The sequence below is a fragment of the Neolamprologus brichardi genome, chromosome 13, assembly GCF_056152115.1.
Source record: "Neolamprologus brichardi isolate AB-2024 chromosome 13, ASM5615211v1, whole genome shotgun sequence".
Classification (NCBI taxonomy): Eukaryota; Metazoa; Chordata; class Actinopteri; order Cichliformes; family Cichlidae; genus Neolamprologus; species Neolamprologus brichardi.
The window spans coordinates 4775432-4789469 of record NC_142116.1 but is presented as its reverse complement, the minus strand read 5'-3'; the positions used below and the strand labels follow the sequence as shown (position 1 = coordinate 4789469).

Here is a 14038-nt window from a genome sequence, read left to right as displayed (position 1 = left end):
ATACGTAACGGCGGTACGTGTATTCCGTTACTCCCCAACACTGCATGCCATAACTCGGGACCATGGGGGGAATTGGAGTTCATTATGTTTGGTTTAGTTAGGTTTTGTGTGTTTTACCCCTTCTCCTGTTTTTGTGGGCTGATCAGCCACTATTTAAGTTTCCCCTTTGTCTCGTTAAGTGAGGTCCGTTTGTTTGAGTTATCAGTAGTGTTGTCAACTTTGAGTAGAGTTTTGTTATTTTGACCTCTTTTATGGGCCCAAGATTTTGATTCTTTTGGCATGATTTAACCAATTATGTTTTTTGGGTTAAATAAAAAATCATGTTTTTTGGACTTTAACCTGTGCCTAAGTTTCCTTCACTGCTCGGTCCATCACATGCACATGTCTGACACTAATAACCTGTGTGGATTTTACTTAGGTTGCATTTTCAGAAATACATGTTTTCTTAATTAGCACTTTATCTAGTCTCCTGTTCTGGCTTAAGAGCAATCTTGGGTTTCAACATATAGATATTATAAATAACTGAGTGGGTTTGGCATAAAGTATAACTCTACTAATCAACTTTAAAACCACGGGTTGCTCCAAATCCTTTTTTCTTCTCAGCATTGGCTCTGGTTGTGTGTTATCCCGGTTCTAGCCCAGAGAGGGCCTAAAAAGGTAAAGCTGACCCTGAATCACTGAAAATACACAGCTTTTATTTTATGGTACACAACAGGAGGGGAGGGGACAACAATCAGTGAAATATGGGTGTTAAACAGAGGAACAGCATCAAGCTATTTAGCAATGGCATCCAAAAAGAGACGGACACTGGATGTACAGTAATCTTATTTTATTTTTAGGCAACTCATGAGAACATTATTTACAATACCAGGCTGGCACTGGGAACAAATCTGGTCTCAGATCAGGGAGCTGACATTTAAGAAGCTCAGTTTGGACCTTTCCTTCAAAAAAAACAATTACTAAAAATAAGTGATTTTTTCAGCAGAGCTGTGACCTCAGCTAAATGAAATAATGGATCTGTTGAAGGGAAAACAATCTCTACTTGAATGATGAAAGTGCATCTCCTAACTAAAGCTTTTTGGCATGAGAGCAGGTGAGTTGTGTTCACCTTCCACTTGTATAACTTCTTCACCACTGAAGTCTGGTTTAATAATACAGTCTAACAGGTATAGCTCTTTAATTGTAAATCTGATACACTTCCCTTAAATCAATATATTCAATATTTTACTGATAGAGTCGAGAAACACTTGAAGCCTAATTTACCAAATGTCAGTGTAAGCCATCAAGTTTGTCAAGCAGCAAAAAGTGCGCAACCACAGCCAAGTTCTCCTCAGCAGAGATGCGTGGAGTTGGCCCTGCTGTGGAAATTTGGACACCCAGAGGACAGAATGATGTACGGTGAAAACAGAGAGGGCAGAGACAGGCAGTGATGTCAAGATATAATCAGGCTTTATTACTGGAGTCTCTGAAACTTAAAATCATTCAAACGTCTGGTCTCTTTGATGTTTAGCTCCATGCATCCATCAGTCCATCCCTTTGCCACTTAGTCCATCTGACTTCTACCTCCTGCTCCCTCCTCATCAGTCTTCCAGCGCCAGTGTGTTGAGTTCTTCATCGAGCTCCTCCAGATCTTCTCCCGTGAACAGGTTTTCATCTACCGGTACTTCCTCTTCCTCTTCCTCTTCATCCTCCCCTCCTCCGTCCTCCCCTCCGCCCTCTTCCTCTGAAAGCCCGTTGGCCTCGGCGCCACCACAAGCTCCGTTCAGCTGTTCCTCTGCAAGCAGGAGGGGAAAAAATGCTAATCACACAGCTGACGTTTGTTCATCAGAAGTAATGTGTTTGTTCTCTTACAAAAAAGAGATAAGTGTGTTTTTTTTCTCACCGTCGTCCGATTCCGTCGTCTCTGTCTTATTCCTAGAGGTGAACCGGTCCGTGGATGCTACAGTAATACCTGTGTTGTCGACCTCTTGTGGAACAAAGCGAGATAAGTCTATGTCCTGGACGCCTGTAGTATCAATCTGAAATTTAAAAGAAGAAAGAAAGAAAGAAAGAAAAGAAAACAAGAGAAACATTAAGTTAGAAAAGAAAGAAAAAACGTGGAAGGGCTGGAAATTAGGGCTGAGTATCGTCACTGATTTCTAGAATCGATTCAATTCCGATTCACAAGGTCCCGAATCGATTCGATTTAATTCGATTCGATTCACTTCGATTTGAATCTGGGAAATTTTGACAGTCAGAAATATTATAATTCAGATTTTTATCTATAAAAAGGAAGCTGACACATGCAAGACTTTATCAAAGGTGTGAGCATCACAGCAGATGCCTTTGTGTCAAAGTAGCTGAAGATAAAACACAGAAAAACATGAAGGTGATTTTCCTGGCCTGGATTTTATAAAAATATTCTGCAGTACATCAAAAACGAAAGAAAACCATTAATCAACACATGAACATTACCTCTGAAGTTACAGCGGTTTTATTAGAGACACGGCTAAGCGTTTTGCATTTTGCATAATTTTAAAAAGTTTAAATTTGTTCAGTATTGAACGGCAGAAATTAGGTTTTCTTTTCGGAAGTATATAAAACGAAAAACAGACAGCGCTGTAAACAACGGTAGACTTGTGCGTAACAATCAAGCGAATAATGCAGAAAACAGTACAGAGAGAGAGAGAGAGAGAGAGCTGTGCATCGTGGTCGAAGCAAAACAGTAAAAGTCAGAGTGAATTCATGACGATGTTTATGTGAAGTGTAGTTTGGATCTTCTTTTGCTGCTGGTTCGGTCAATATTGTTTGGAGAGACATCAAACTAACAGCTTTAGAATCAGCGCAAAAAGGGCGTGAACACAAAGCGCGGACGCGCCGACAGATCAGAATCGAGCGTCGGCTTTCAGCCCCAGCCGTGAGAAAGGCGACATCTCTGATTCTGATCTGCGGGTCGCGCTGTGTGTTTACGTCTTTGTGCAGAATCCGTGTTCCTGCTCTCATTTACTGTCTTAGCTGTTTGGTGTTTGTTGAAATTTTGTGAGATTTCACCAGAGATTCTGGCATTTCGGGCAAAATAAATTTATATTAAAAAATCGATTCAGGATTTTAATGAATCGATTTTACGTTATCCAAGCCAGAATCGATTTTAATCGATAAATCGATTATAAAAACCCACCCCTACTGGAAATGTGAATTTTGAAAAACTTTGAAAATTGCAAGAAAAAAAAGTTATATTAAAATTCTGATCTTTGATGTATACATTTTTCCTTTTCCATAAAATTAGAAAATATCTGAATACTAGTCTAGCAAGGAAGCATAAACCATTGTGACTACATTGGAAAGGCAACAATAAGACAACTGTCAAAAAGGGAATTTTGGGAGACTTGCATGTGTGGATTTAACTAAAAACACTGACATTGTCTCGATATGTGGCACAGATGTGCATGGCTCAACCAATCACTGGTAAGAAGGTTCAACTATCATTAACACTATCAGTAATATTAATATTTATTCCCCTATAAGTCTTTTTTCACCAGCTATAAAATACTGAAATACTGGCTTCATATTTGAATGCTTGTTCTCCAGTATAAATCATATCTGCCCGACTACACCGACCTCACAGAGGAACTAAAATAAATCGCTTGAAGTGGGAACACCAACACACTGCATGCCAACATCAAAACATTTATATTTCATACCAACGACGCAAACTATATTAGACACCAAACACAGGTTATTGTGCGGGGACATCTCATTTCAAGTGTGAGCCACAGAGCTGAAATCAATATAAACTCACAGACTACAGAAAAACAAGACCGTGGGAGGTTTTTGTCTATTCTAAAACACAGAGCTTCTTTCAAACTGCCTCCAACCAAATCTGTGAGTTTATTGCATTATGCAATTACTGGAAATTTCATAATTACCTCTTCCTCCTCCTCTTCTTCTTCGTCGGCGTATCTAGTGTCGTCAGCTTCATCGTCGTCGTCATCAACCAGCTCTGGGCGGAATTCGAACACCTCACGGCCGCTCACCTGCAGATAATTAATACAGATAATGATACAAATTGCGTTTAGACGTTTTTGCTTCGGCACCGCTGCCAAGGTGAAATTTCACAACAGCTGCACTCACCACCAGAGATTTGCCGGCCTTAAAATCAGCCTTCTTCTTCTCCAGTTCCTCCCTTGCTTTGTCCACCTGATAAAACAAAAGCATCAAGTATATCATGACAAAAATATTTGACAAAGCTTTAATGATTTCAGTCATTGAAAACCCCCCGAGCCATCAAGTCTTTAATAATATCAGGGAAAAAGTGGGGACTTGGCCCTGACAACCTGATGCTACTACAATGTTTGAATGTGTCCAACCTTCTCCTGCCTTTTCCTTTTCTTCCAAGCCAGGAAAGTCTCCAGAGTTATCCGAGTGACATTTGCACCCAGAGCTGCACGCTGGAGAGAGACAAAGAAAGAAATCTCAGTTTCCGCACTTAAATTAATTAATTTGAGGTAACAGCATGAAGACAGAGACATTTCTTAGCATTCAATTATAATATCTCAGTCTTAGCTTATGTCTTCTCTTAACAGCAAGTTTTGCTGTTTTTCAATACAGAGTAGAAATAGTTTACTTTCATAATTACATATGTTGAGTTGTTAGTAGGGCTGGGCTATATCATACCGTTCACGGTAATACCGGTGTAATTTTGGACAACAATAGGAAAATGAAATATCGCGATAGAATATGGGTAAAACGCGCATGCGCACTGCCTATGTTTACATACGCACATGGCGGAGACGCAGAATGAGAAGAGCGAAAGCGGATCGTTAAATGAAACGGATGAACCAGAACTGGTTTGTTAAAATGCTGCAACTTCAGTGGTGTGGAACTGGTTTAGCTTTCGTCCGTCAGATACACAACAAGGCACTATTTTTGGTAGCGCATGCTAGCGGCTGTCGTTATTACCGTGTTGTTTGGAAAATACGGCACACTTAAAATCAATCCTTTGATTTTTCTGAAAATCGTCAGAGCCCCTTATAATCCCGTGTGCCTTATGTATGAATTCTGGTTGTGTTTACTGACCTCGAAACGATTTTATGTACACGGCGCTCGAAAATCTGTCAGATGTTTCAGTACGACTTTGCTAAGCTACGAACCCGCACCGCTTGAAGGATTGTCGGAGCATTACGGCTCCGACAGTACGTATCACCTCGCGGAGTGATACGTACTGTGCTTCAACATAATATTACCGTATTGTGTGTGTATAACCTCTTTTTAAGTTTTGTGGATATTATACATGGTTATGCTGAGGATATGTCGACCAGTTTCCACTGGAAATGCCTTTTGGTTAAACTGTCAACAAGGAATTTGCACTGTTACATTTTTATATAACTTTAATGCACATACAAAAACAGCTGCTTGTTTAAGTGAAAATACATTGATGGGGTTTTTTGCACTAATAAAGTTGTGGAGTTGTAAAGTATTTTGTCTAGTGTCAATTATATCGTCAGTTATATCGTTATCGCAAATTTTCAAATGTATATCGTGATAAATATTTTTGGTCATATCGCCCTGCTCTAGTTGTTAGCAAACATCCTAACAAGTAACACATTGAAAAAAAATCCAAAACAGCAGCACTGACTGCGACACCAATTTATATTAAGCAGTTTTGTATTCAAGTTTAAACATCGTTCCACTACCCTGCAGAGGTCACATAGTTTGCTCACATTTATTAGCACTGCTGTCACTAAATGTCTAAGATGTCTGAAATGATACATAGTCTCGTCTGTCTGGACTAAACTATTTGAAACGTACTTTTCTTAAGAAATCATAACTGATTCAGATACATGTTTGCACTCAGCTTGGACTAGGTGAGGCTGCTGCTATTGGTTGTGATGTGTGTGCCATTACAGGAACACCAGTAGTGATAACATTCACACTTAAACCTTTAAGCTGGAGACGTGAATGTTGGCAGAAGCTCTAAACACAGACAACTTAGCGTTCTGTTTCAGGCATTTTTTAATAGTTAAACTGTCCAACATGATTTCAACAGAAACTGCTATAAAGTTTTAACAAAATGCAGTGACTTCTTCAACATGGTGTCAGTCAGTCTGGATCAAAGTGGTGGGTTCATACCAAGTCTGTTCCTCTAGCTGCAAAAAATACAATGGCTCAATCCCAGATGATTTGTTTCTTATATTGTAAGTAACACTAGTAATTGTATAACCAATGACAATTTGGTCTAATGGGGCCATATCGAGCAACAACTGACCAGTGGACCCTGGGACTACCTCCTCTCCTATTGACCTGCCTACTTGGAGCATTAGTTGAGGCATTTAATCATTCAGCATCCACGTAAAGGTTTCACAGCTTCTGTTTGTTTTGGTACGTGAACCTCCACACCAGGCTGAGCCAGCCTTTTGAAGATAAAGGAGAAAAGTGCAAAGTTGTCTATAGTAAAAATGGTTTGCATATCAGCAATACCAAAGACAGCAGCCTCACTTTTACACCTTCTAGTCCATCTCATTCAATAGTTGAACTCTGCTGCTGTCACCTCAAAGGTTCCCTAAAGCACGCTGTTGTAGTTATCCTTACCTCACTCTCTACAAGTTCCTCCAACGAGATCTCTTCCTCTGTCTCCTCCTTCTTTTTGTCTTTTTTCAGTACAAAACCGGGAGGCAGAGCATGCCGGTACATACAACTGTCGCCTCCTGCGGGACACACCCAGAACCAGCCGTACTTATTGTTTTCTATGGCCTCCAAGAAGTACTTACACACCTGCAGACAAACAATTGTGAGTTAGCAACAGTAAAGCAGACAAAATCTTGTATTATTATTGGTATTAGTTGACTGAACTGTTAGCTGGACTGTCTTTGAGGAATTTTGTTTAGAGCCAAAAGACTCTTGGGAACAAACAGAGGAAAAAAGCACATTTTTTCCCCTAGATTTGGTTTTCTCTGCTTCTTCTTTATCCATCAAACATCCTGAACTCCCTGCATTTCACCTTACCACACAAACAAGTCTGTTTCCCACACTCTCATTAAACCACCTGATGAAAACACAGACGACCAGCAAATATCTAGCTCCTTGTCTTCATTCGCTAATTGTTTTTCATAACAACAGACTTACGATTTGTGTTTTGGCTTTCTTCTTCTCAGCTTCTCCGTGTTTTTTGTTGACGACTTCCTCTAGTTTCTTCTCATCCCAGTTCTCCATAGTGTCTGAAAGCAGCACATCACAATCTTTCAGCATTGGGTATGAATTCAAATCACTAAAATGCCCAACACCCTCTCCTGTAGCTCATAAAAAAGCTCACATTGGCCTTTTTTGTACGAGAATGGGGCTCTAAGATAGTAAGACGTAGCAGAACTTTCAGTTAATTTTCAAAGGAAAAACAAACAAACATGGTAGGCATGATGGACCACTGTCCAGGTCAAGTCAATAAAGGAGATAAGGCAAAGGCCTGGTTAATTTAATTAAGTGTTCATCACTGAATTTTAAATCCAGATATCAGTAATGAATGAGGTTTATTTGCATTACAGGGGAAAATATTGACTATTTTATTCAGGAAAAATAAACAAAGCTGCCATAAAGTAGGCTTAAGACCCATGTAATCATAACTAAGCTGTTTACATTTTTAGCAGATGGTTGTCTTCTTAATTTATCTGAATAATATAAAATGATAACAAACAGATTTCCTAAGAGAAATCATGATGCAGATGTTGACATCACGCAGCAATAAACACCCTTTCAATATGTACAAGTTAACTGTGATGTCTACCAACCTTTCTCCAGGTCTTCATCTCTCTCGTCCACATAGACGCTTCTCTTTTCACATTTCCTCTCCATGGATAGATCATGGCTGAACTTGCACTTGTCTCCTTTAGTACACTGACCCTGCTTAAAGAACGCACACAGCACTGACTTTGGATCAACACCTGCAAGAAATAAAGAGAGAAAAAAAGATCAATCATCTTTTCTTATCAAATTTAACACATCAAATGATTCATCTCCTGTGTGCGTCACACGCTGTGTGTTACCTTTGCTGACTTTCTGAGCAGCAACTACGGGTTTAAAAAGCTCATTGAGTTCATCCAGCTCTTTCTTCTTATCATTCTTCTTGGTGGTCTTTTCTGCCTCAGCCTGGGCAATCTAAACACGACAAATTCAGCCACATTTAAAGATTATCTTACTTACAAAAGCTTTAAGGAAGACAGCAAGTACAGGGAGCAAAAGTAAGAGAAGAATGTTTGGCTTAAGGATTAAGAAGATACACAAGGATGAAGGCAGAAAGAGATACAGAAGGCAACAGTTCGCCAACCTGTCTGGCACTTTGTTGTCCATATTTGACTTGCTGAGTAACATTCTTGATGTACTTCTGCTGCTTGGCCCCTTTTTTGTTCTTTAAGCCAAATGTCTTATCCTACAAAAAAACAAACACATCTTTATTAATTGTCACTTTTATAATACAATTCCAAACACAAATCCTGAGTAAGTGTTACATCACTACAAAAATCCACTTGACACATCTGCAAGATTGTAGTCTTGGTTCAGTCTTTGGTAGGCTCATTATGCAAAGCATAACCTCCAAGTTTGCTTTTATTCCATAGATGCTTTAAAATAACGACGAGGAATCTGTTTTCTTTGGTTCTACTAACAGCAACATGAGACCAGTGATTAGTGACTTCAGAGAAACCAAAATTTGTCTCAGCAGACCAAGTCTGTGAAAAGTTAGACTATCGACAAGGAACATTTCATAAATGCATGTCTAATTCAACAAATACTGACACACTTGTTCAAAATCTGACATACAGCTATGATAAAAATTAGACATCATTATTGAGGGTAATTTTCACAGCGATTAGAACTGAAGGCTATGGTTGGCCTTGTGCGGCACTGTATCGCTCTGTGTCTAAATGTTTTATAATTGCACTACCTTGCCTGCAGCACTCATCCCAAGTTTCATCTTTATTTGGTTGTTCATTCTTTATTAAAAACCCATAGGCCCAATTCACCATCCACCATAACAGTAGGCTTTGATTTTAACAGGTGGTATTGAACCAAGAGTGCAATATGTGGCTCATCTATGTGTTTGAATAGTTATTTTACCAACAACAAAAGTCACACCTACAGCCTGGCTCAACACCATTTTCTGTTGTAAAATTAAAAACTTTGCAACTGAAAGCAAGAGTTGCTTGTCTGGTGTTAAGGAAACTGAATTATGAAGTTGCATGTTAAAAACTTCGAGCACAATCTGCGCCCCTTTCAAAATTTACTTGAAATTCCCGCTGCTAAACTTAACCACAACAGAAAACATGTAAGCGACCGGAAGACGCTGATAACATTAAGTGTTGTTTCAGGAAAAAGCTAAATACACACAAATTGAGCTTGAAATGACTCATGTCTAGCCGGTTTACATCACTGAAACAGACTGAAATGTGTTTCCTGAGCAGTCCTGAGGCCGGTCAGAAAACAGGCCTTTCACTCTGCGCCTTCGTGCCCGTTTGTGTTTAAAACCATAAATAAAACCTCATAAAACACTACATAAGCTTTACCATAATGTCTGTAATTCTTACACGCGTCTTCAACAGGGGATATTAACCTTAAAGCAATAACTGTAGGCACTTGCTCATGCGGCGGGACGGCCCTGATAGCAGCTTAGCTTTGTCGGTTAGCTGCATGCCTTCGTCGAGACAGTCAGCTAGCTTTAGGTTTAACTATACCCGAAGGAGCCTTTAGTAGAATACTACTAACTACTTGGAAATATGTACCGAACAATTAGAAAGCACTGACAACTGCCCAGAGGCCAGAACAACTTTACGATTCACCTGTCAGCACTTGCGGTAGCCGCGGTTAGCCGTATGCTAGTTTATCAGCTAGGGTTAATCAACGACACGCTAACTCGTGTAACTTTTACCTCAATAATCTTTTCCTTTTTCTTCTCCTGAGTTTTTTTATTACCCCCGGGCGGGGCGGGTTTCTTCGGAGGCATGCCGGCTCAGGTATAGCTCTGAACAAAATGCCTGAAGCTGTTCAATATCTTTATTAATATGGTGATTTTGCAGGGAAGTCAGCTCCACATTACCCGGTTGTTGCTAGCACCGCAACAGCGCCTTCTAGGCCACATGTGAGTTGTTGATGTTCTGTGACGTCAACACGCACCCCGAGAGGCAGGATGGGTACTGTAGTCTGTAGAAAAATCAGACTCAGAATACTTTATTAATCCCTAAGGAAATTATGTAATCCCTAAGGAAATTGCAAAACACGTCTAGTTCAGGGGTGTCAAACATAAGGCTCTTCTTCTTCTTCTTAAGATAATTACGGTGGTGGTGCAGGACATTAGTGATGGGATTTCCGGCTCTTTTTAGAAATCCGGCTCTTTTTAGAGATCCGGCTCTTTTTAGAGATCCGGCTCTTTCGGCTCAGCTCACTAAAAAGAGCCGGCTCTTCAGGTTGTTTTGTTGCTTTAATTATTTAATCATTAACAATAATATAAAATTATGCAGAAAAGGAATTACTAATGTAAAAAAAGTGGTTTTATTATATATGTTTATATATGGCCCCTAGAGACAAAGCACGTACAAACTCTAAAGCATATACAAACTCCAAAAAGCACTACAAACTCCAAAACACATTTCTAGCGTTTACTGAACTTCCAAAACAGAGCTACCTAGATCACTTAAATTACACAATTGAAAGCATGTGTGTATTGTTTGTGTATTTATAGACAAGCACTCATATTTATTCAAATAATTAAAAAAAAAAAATGTTCATTTACCTGTTACTACCACACACCAAATCCGGTTGTTGATACTTCCTGGCTTGTGTAGCCACTAGGAAACAAAAGCTCAACACTGCGCCCCAGCATCCTGGAGCACTTCTGTTGTCTTTTGTACGTGCTTCTGAGTTTTTACGTGTTTTGGAGTTTGTACATGCTTAGGAGTTCGTACGTGTTTTGGAGTTTGTACATGCTTTGTCTCTAAGGGCCACCATAAATATACTTTATTTATTCACTCCACATAAAATATAATAAATAAATCATATAATACAAAAAACAACTATTTACATTTTAAATTTTTAACTATTTAAATTTTTAGCTTTTTCCTTTTAAACAAATTTAACGTGAAACAACACAAAACACTGCAAACCACAACACAATTAAATATAAATTAAAATATTAAGGCTCTAAGAGCCATTTCGTTCGCGAACGACCCATCACTACAGGACATGTATGAAGACATGGTGAGATGGTAAGATGTGTTTAAGGTGCGGGTAGGATTAATTTAGGAATCAGCTCTGAGCCCATTCTTGTTTGCAGTGATGATGGACAGGTAGAAGGTTGAAGAGAGTCTGGAGAGGGGGAGGTATGCTTTGGAGAGAAGAGGAATGAAATTCCGCAATTGCGCACTGCTGGCACGGTCTTTGCGCACAGAAAATCTGCTTTGCACACACACAAAAAAAAATCTAACCTGAATTGAAATTAAAATTAATACTTTAACTATTCTTTTTTGCAGTGTTAGTCAGTGAGTGACTGGCTGCTCCCGTATGGGATTAGAACGATGCCACCTTATCCCATAGTTCAGCCAATAATGCGATTCACATTCGTATATACACAGCTAATCAACGTAGTTGACAGGCTATGACAGCGTCTTTATGTGCCGACACCGGTGTTTTAGCTAGCAAAGCGGCGTGGCTGATGTGGAGCGAAGCCACGTTAATGACAACGTGTACGACCATTGGAGATGTGAGCAGGACAGACGGAACAATTGACGGAAAAAGTGTGGACTTTATACCAGTTTTTAAATTGTGTTGATAGGCCACATAAAACCAGAGTTATGATAAAAATGTCTGCAATGTTTGGTTTCCTTGCTGAATACTATCGTTGTTTATATTTACTGCGGGAAGAAACGGTAAAAACGGCGTTTTATGAGAAAAAAGGCATGAAAGCACTCTCCACCTGTGAGCAAAAACAAACTCCACCCCCCTCTCCCTTTCCTATTCGTCCAAAAAAAGTACCATGTCGACCAATCAAAAAATGATATGGCAAGTTTTAGGGGAAGTTTTAGGAGTGACGGCGGAGTGGCACAAATAATTTGTGTGGCATTAAATTTGATGCAGAACAGCTAATTGTTCTGTAAATAGTTTGAAATGTTCATTTAAACCTGCCTTGGCTGCATTTAAAAAAAATAGCTTCAAAAAACGTTGTTGTTTGCCAAACTCAGTTACTTTTTTGAAGAAGTAACTATATAATTAACTGCCCAGCATTGGTCATTATATACGATATTTTGCAGACAGTTACAGGACTCTCTCCCAGACCACAGACTCATAATATAAATCAGAGCTGTTTTCAAAATTGGAGTTCAAGTTATTTTTACTTCCAATAGTGTTAACATACTACACAGGTCAATGACTAGATTTTTTTTTTAAATTTGCATTGTAAGTGGGCTAAAGCAGTTAATTAAAAGTAGTCTAACATAAATCTAACTGCGGCAATTTGATTATTTTAATAAACCATGTAACTTGGATGGATTCGATGGTGGCGTGACCACCGTGCACATGTCTGCTGTTGCTCACAGTGGTCCAAGGGACCGCTCAGGGAGTTTGTGTGTTCGCTCAGACACGTGAAAAATTAGAGGGAACATTGCTCACAAGTTTCAGTGTGCATATACTGCAGACTATGATGCCGGGTTTGAAGTCATTTGATTGCAGTTATAAGATTTAACCATCTGGTGTCAGTATTGCAATATATGTCAGCTGAAGCAAGACGCTTCAAGAAGTTGTACATTAAGAAAAGAGGACCTCACTCATTTAACGGTCAAGTGTAAACAAAATTCAGACATATATTGTTAGAGAGCCCAGAATTATTTGAGAGCACGAACTTTCTGTGTTTTGGAAAACTAACTGAATAATGAGGAAAACAGATCTGCAGTGTTACAAGTATTTAGTTATTACAAAAACATCTTCAAAATTATTTGAAATGCTGCCTGCAAGCTGAGGTGATATAATGAGGCCACTATGAGAGAGTACTTACTTTACAGTTTCTTTTGACAGATTAATGTTGCAGCCTCAAACAGCAACCAAAAGATCAAGAAGTGGCTCAACTCATGAGACTTGAGAAGGACCACATGCCTAAATTGGAGTTTGGTTGAATGACTTTGGAGCATTTGATTACACAGGTACTGAGAAATCAGCAGAAAGGAGATGTGTGTTTCTATCATAGGCGGTAGATAAAAAAGGTTATTAGAGAGCCACCATCTGGCCACTGAAAATAAGACTGTTTTATTAGCTTTTTACTCTCTTTTTTTTCACTGCTTGATTAGACCACTAGTCAATTAATTTCAACTTTGGTATGACTTTTACTGGCTGAGTAATGGATCAGCCCCTATCTGCAAACCCTCTGTGGTTTGCTGTGAGGAAAATTATAGGAAGCACAAAAAGAAGAGAAAGAGCAGGAACAAAGCTACAGTTGGGTGCGTTTGAAGAAGAAAAGAAAGAAAAGCCCCCCCTTGTAACCGGAAGCACGAGACGTGTCATCGCTGCGAGGTGGAGAACTAACCAGCAGGGGTTTTACCGCTTCAGCTGCTGATTCAACTTGATTTAATTAGATTTCACTTAAGTTACTAATGTGATTTGGTTTGGCACATTTGAAATGTGTGGCCTTCATCCACATCGTGCCTCGGTTCATCGGCCACTTCACTGTGTGTGCAAATGTGTGTGTGTGTCGCACAAGAAACCGAGGCACAGACAAGAGCCAAAATGGGTCACACACGCCTGCTCCTTTTGGGCTCTCATTTGCGCTCATGTCTTTTAATGAGTCCTGGTTTTCAAGGGTAAGGGACAACATTTACTCAGTTTGGGTGCGCTTATAATGGCAGTACTAGTTGTGCACTTTAATGAGTCCCAGAGTGAGACAATGAATTAACTCTAGTAACAGCATCCTTGGCTGAAAATGTGTTATCAAGCCATGTGTTACCAGACATTTCTCTCTGCTTGCTCTGCTGCAACTTTATTTTATTCTATCCAATGCGGAGACTTTTTTATTTCTAACACACTTATCATGCATGAC

At 39.4% G+C, this 14038-nt stretch overlaps 1 protein-coding gene across 1 annotated transcript; it reads right to left on the bottom strand.

Annotated features, from left to right (window-relative positions):
- Nucleotides 1-814: 814 nt before the first annotated feature.
- Nucleotides 815-10108, bottom strand: zc3h15 (zinc finger CCCH-type containing 15). Its single transcript, XM_087850005.1, has 11 exons — nucleotides 9890-10108; nucleotides 8294-8395; nucleotides 8013-8124; nucleotides 7758-7910; nucleotides 7102-7193; nucleotides 6568-6750; nucleotides 4347-4427; nucleotides 4111-4176; nucleotides 3906-4013; nucleotides 1883-2018; nucleotides 815-1774 (listed from the first exon to the last, which is right to left on the bottom strand). The coding sequence occupies exons 1-11, from the start codon at nucleotides 9962-9964 to the stop codon at nucleotides 1581-1583; spliced, it is 1302 nt and encodes a 433-aa protein (XP_087706131.1). The 5' UTR covers nucleotides 9965-10108; the 3' UTR covers nucleotides 815-1580.
- Nucleotides 10109-14038: the final 3930 nt, after the last annotated feature.

Excerpts from the sequence above, each read along its gene's own strand:
- zc3h15 (XM_087850005.1), bottom strand. The coding sequence starts at position 9,964 with ATGCCTCCGAAGAAACCCGCCCCGCCCGGGGGTAATAAAAAAACTCAG. Across the intron at positions 4,428-6,567 it reads AGGAACTTGTAGAGAGTGAG|CGTGCAGCTCTGGGTGCAAA; the intron begins GTAAGGATAACT and ends GTCTCTCTCCAG. Across the intron at positions 1,775-1,882 it reads GACGACGGAATCGGACGACG|AGGAACAGCTGAACGGAGCT; the intron begins GTGAGAAAAAAA and ends TCCTGCTTGCAG.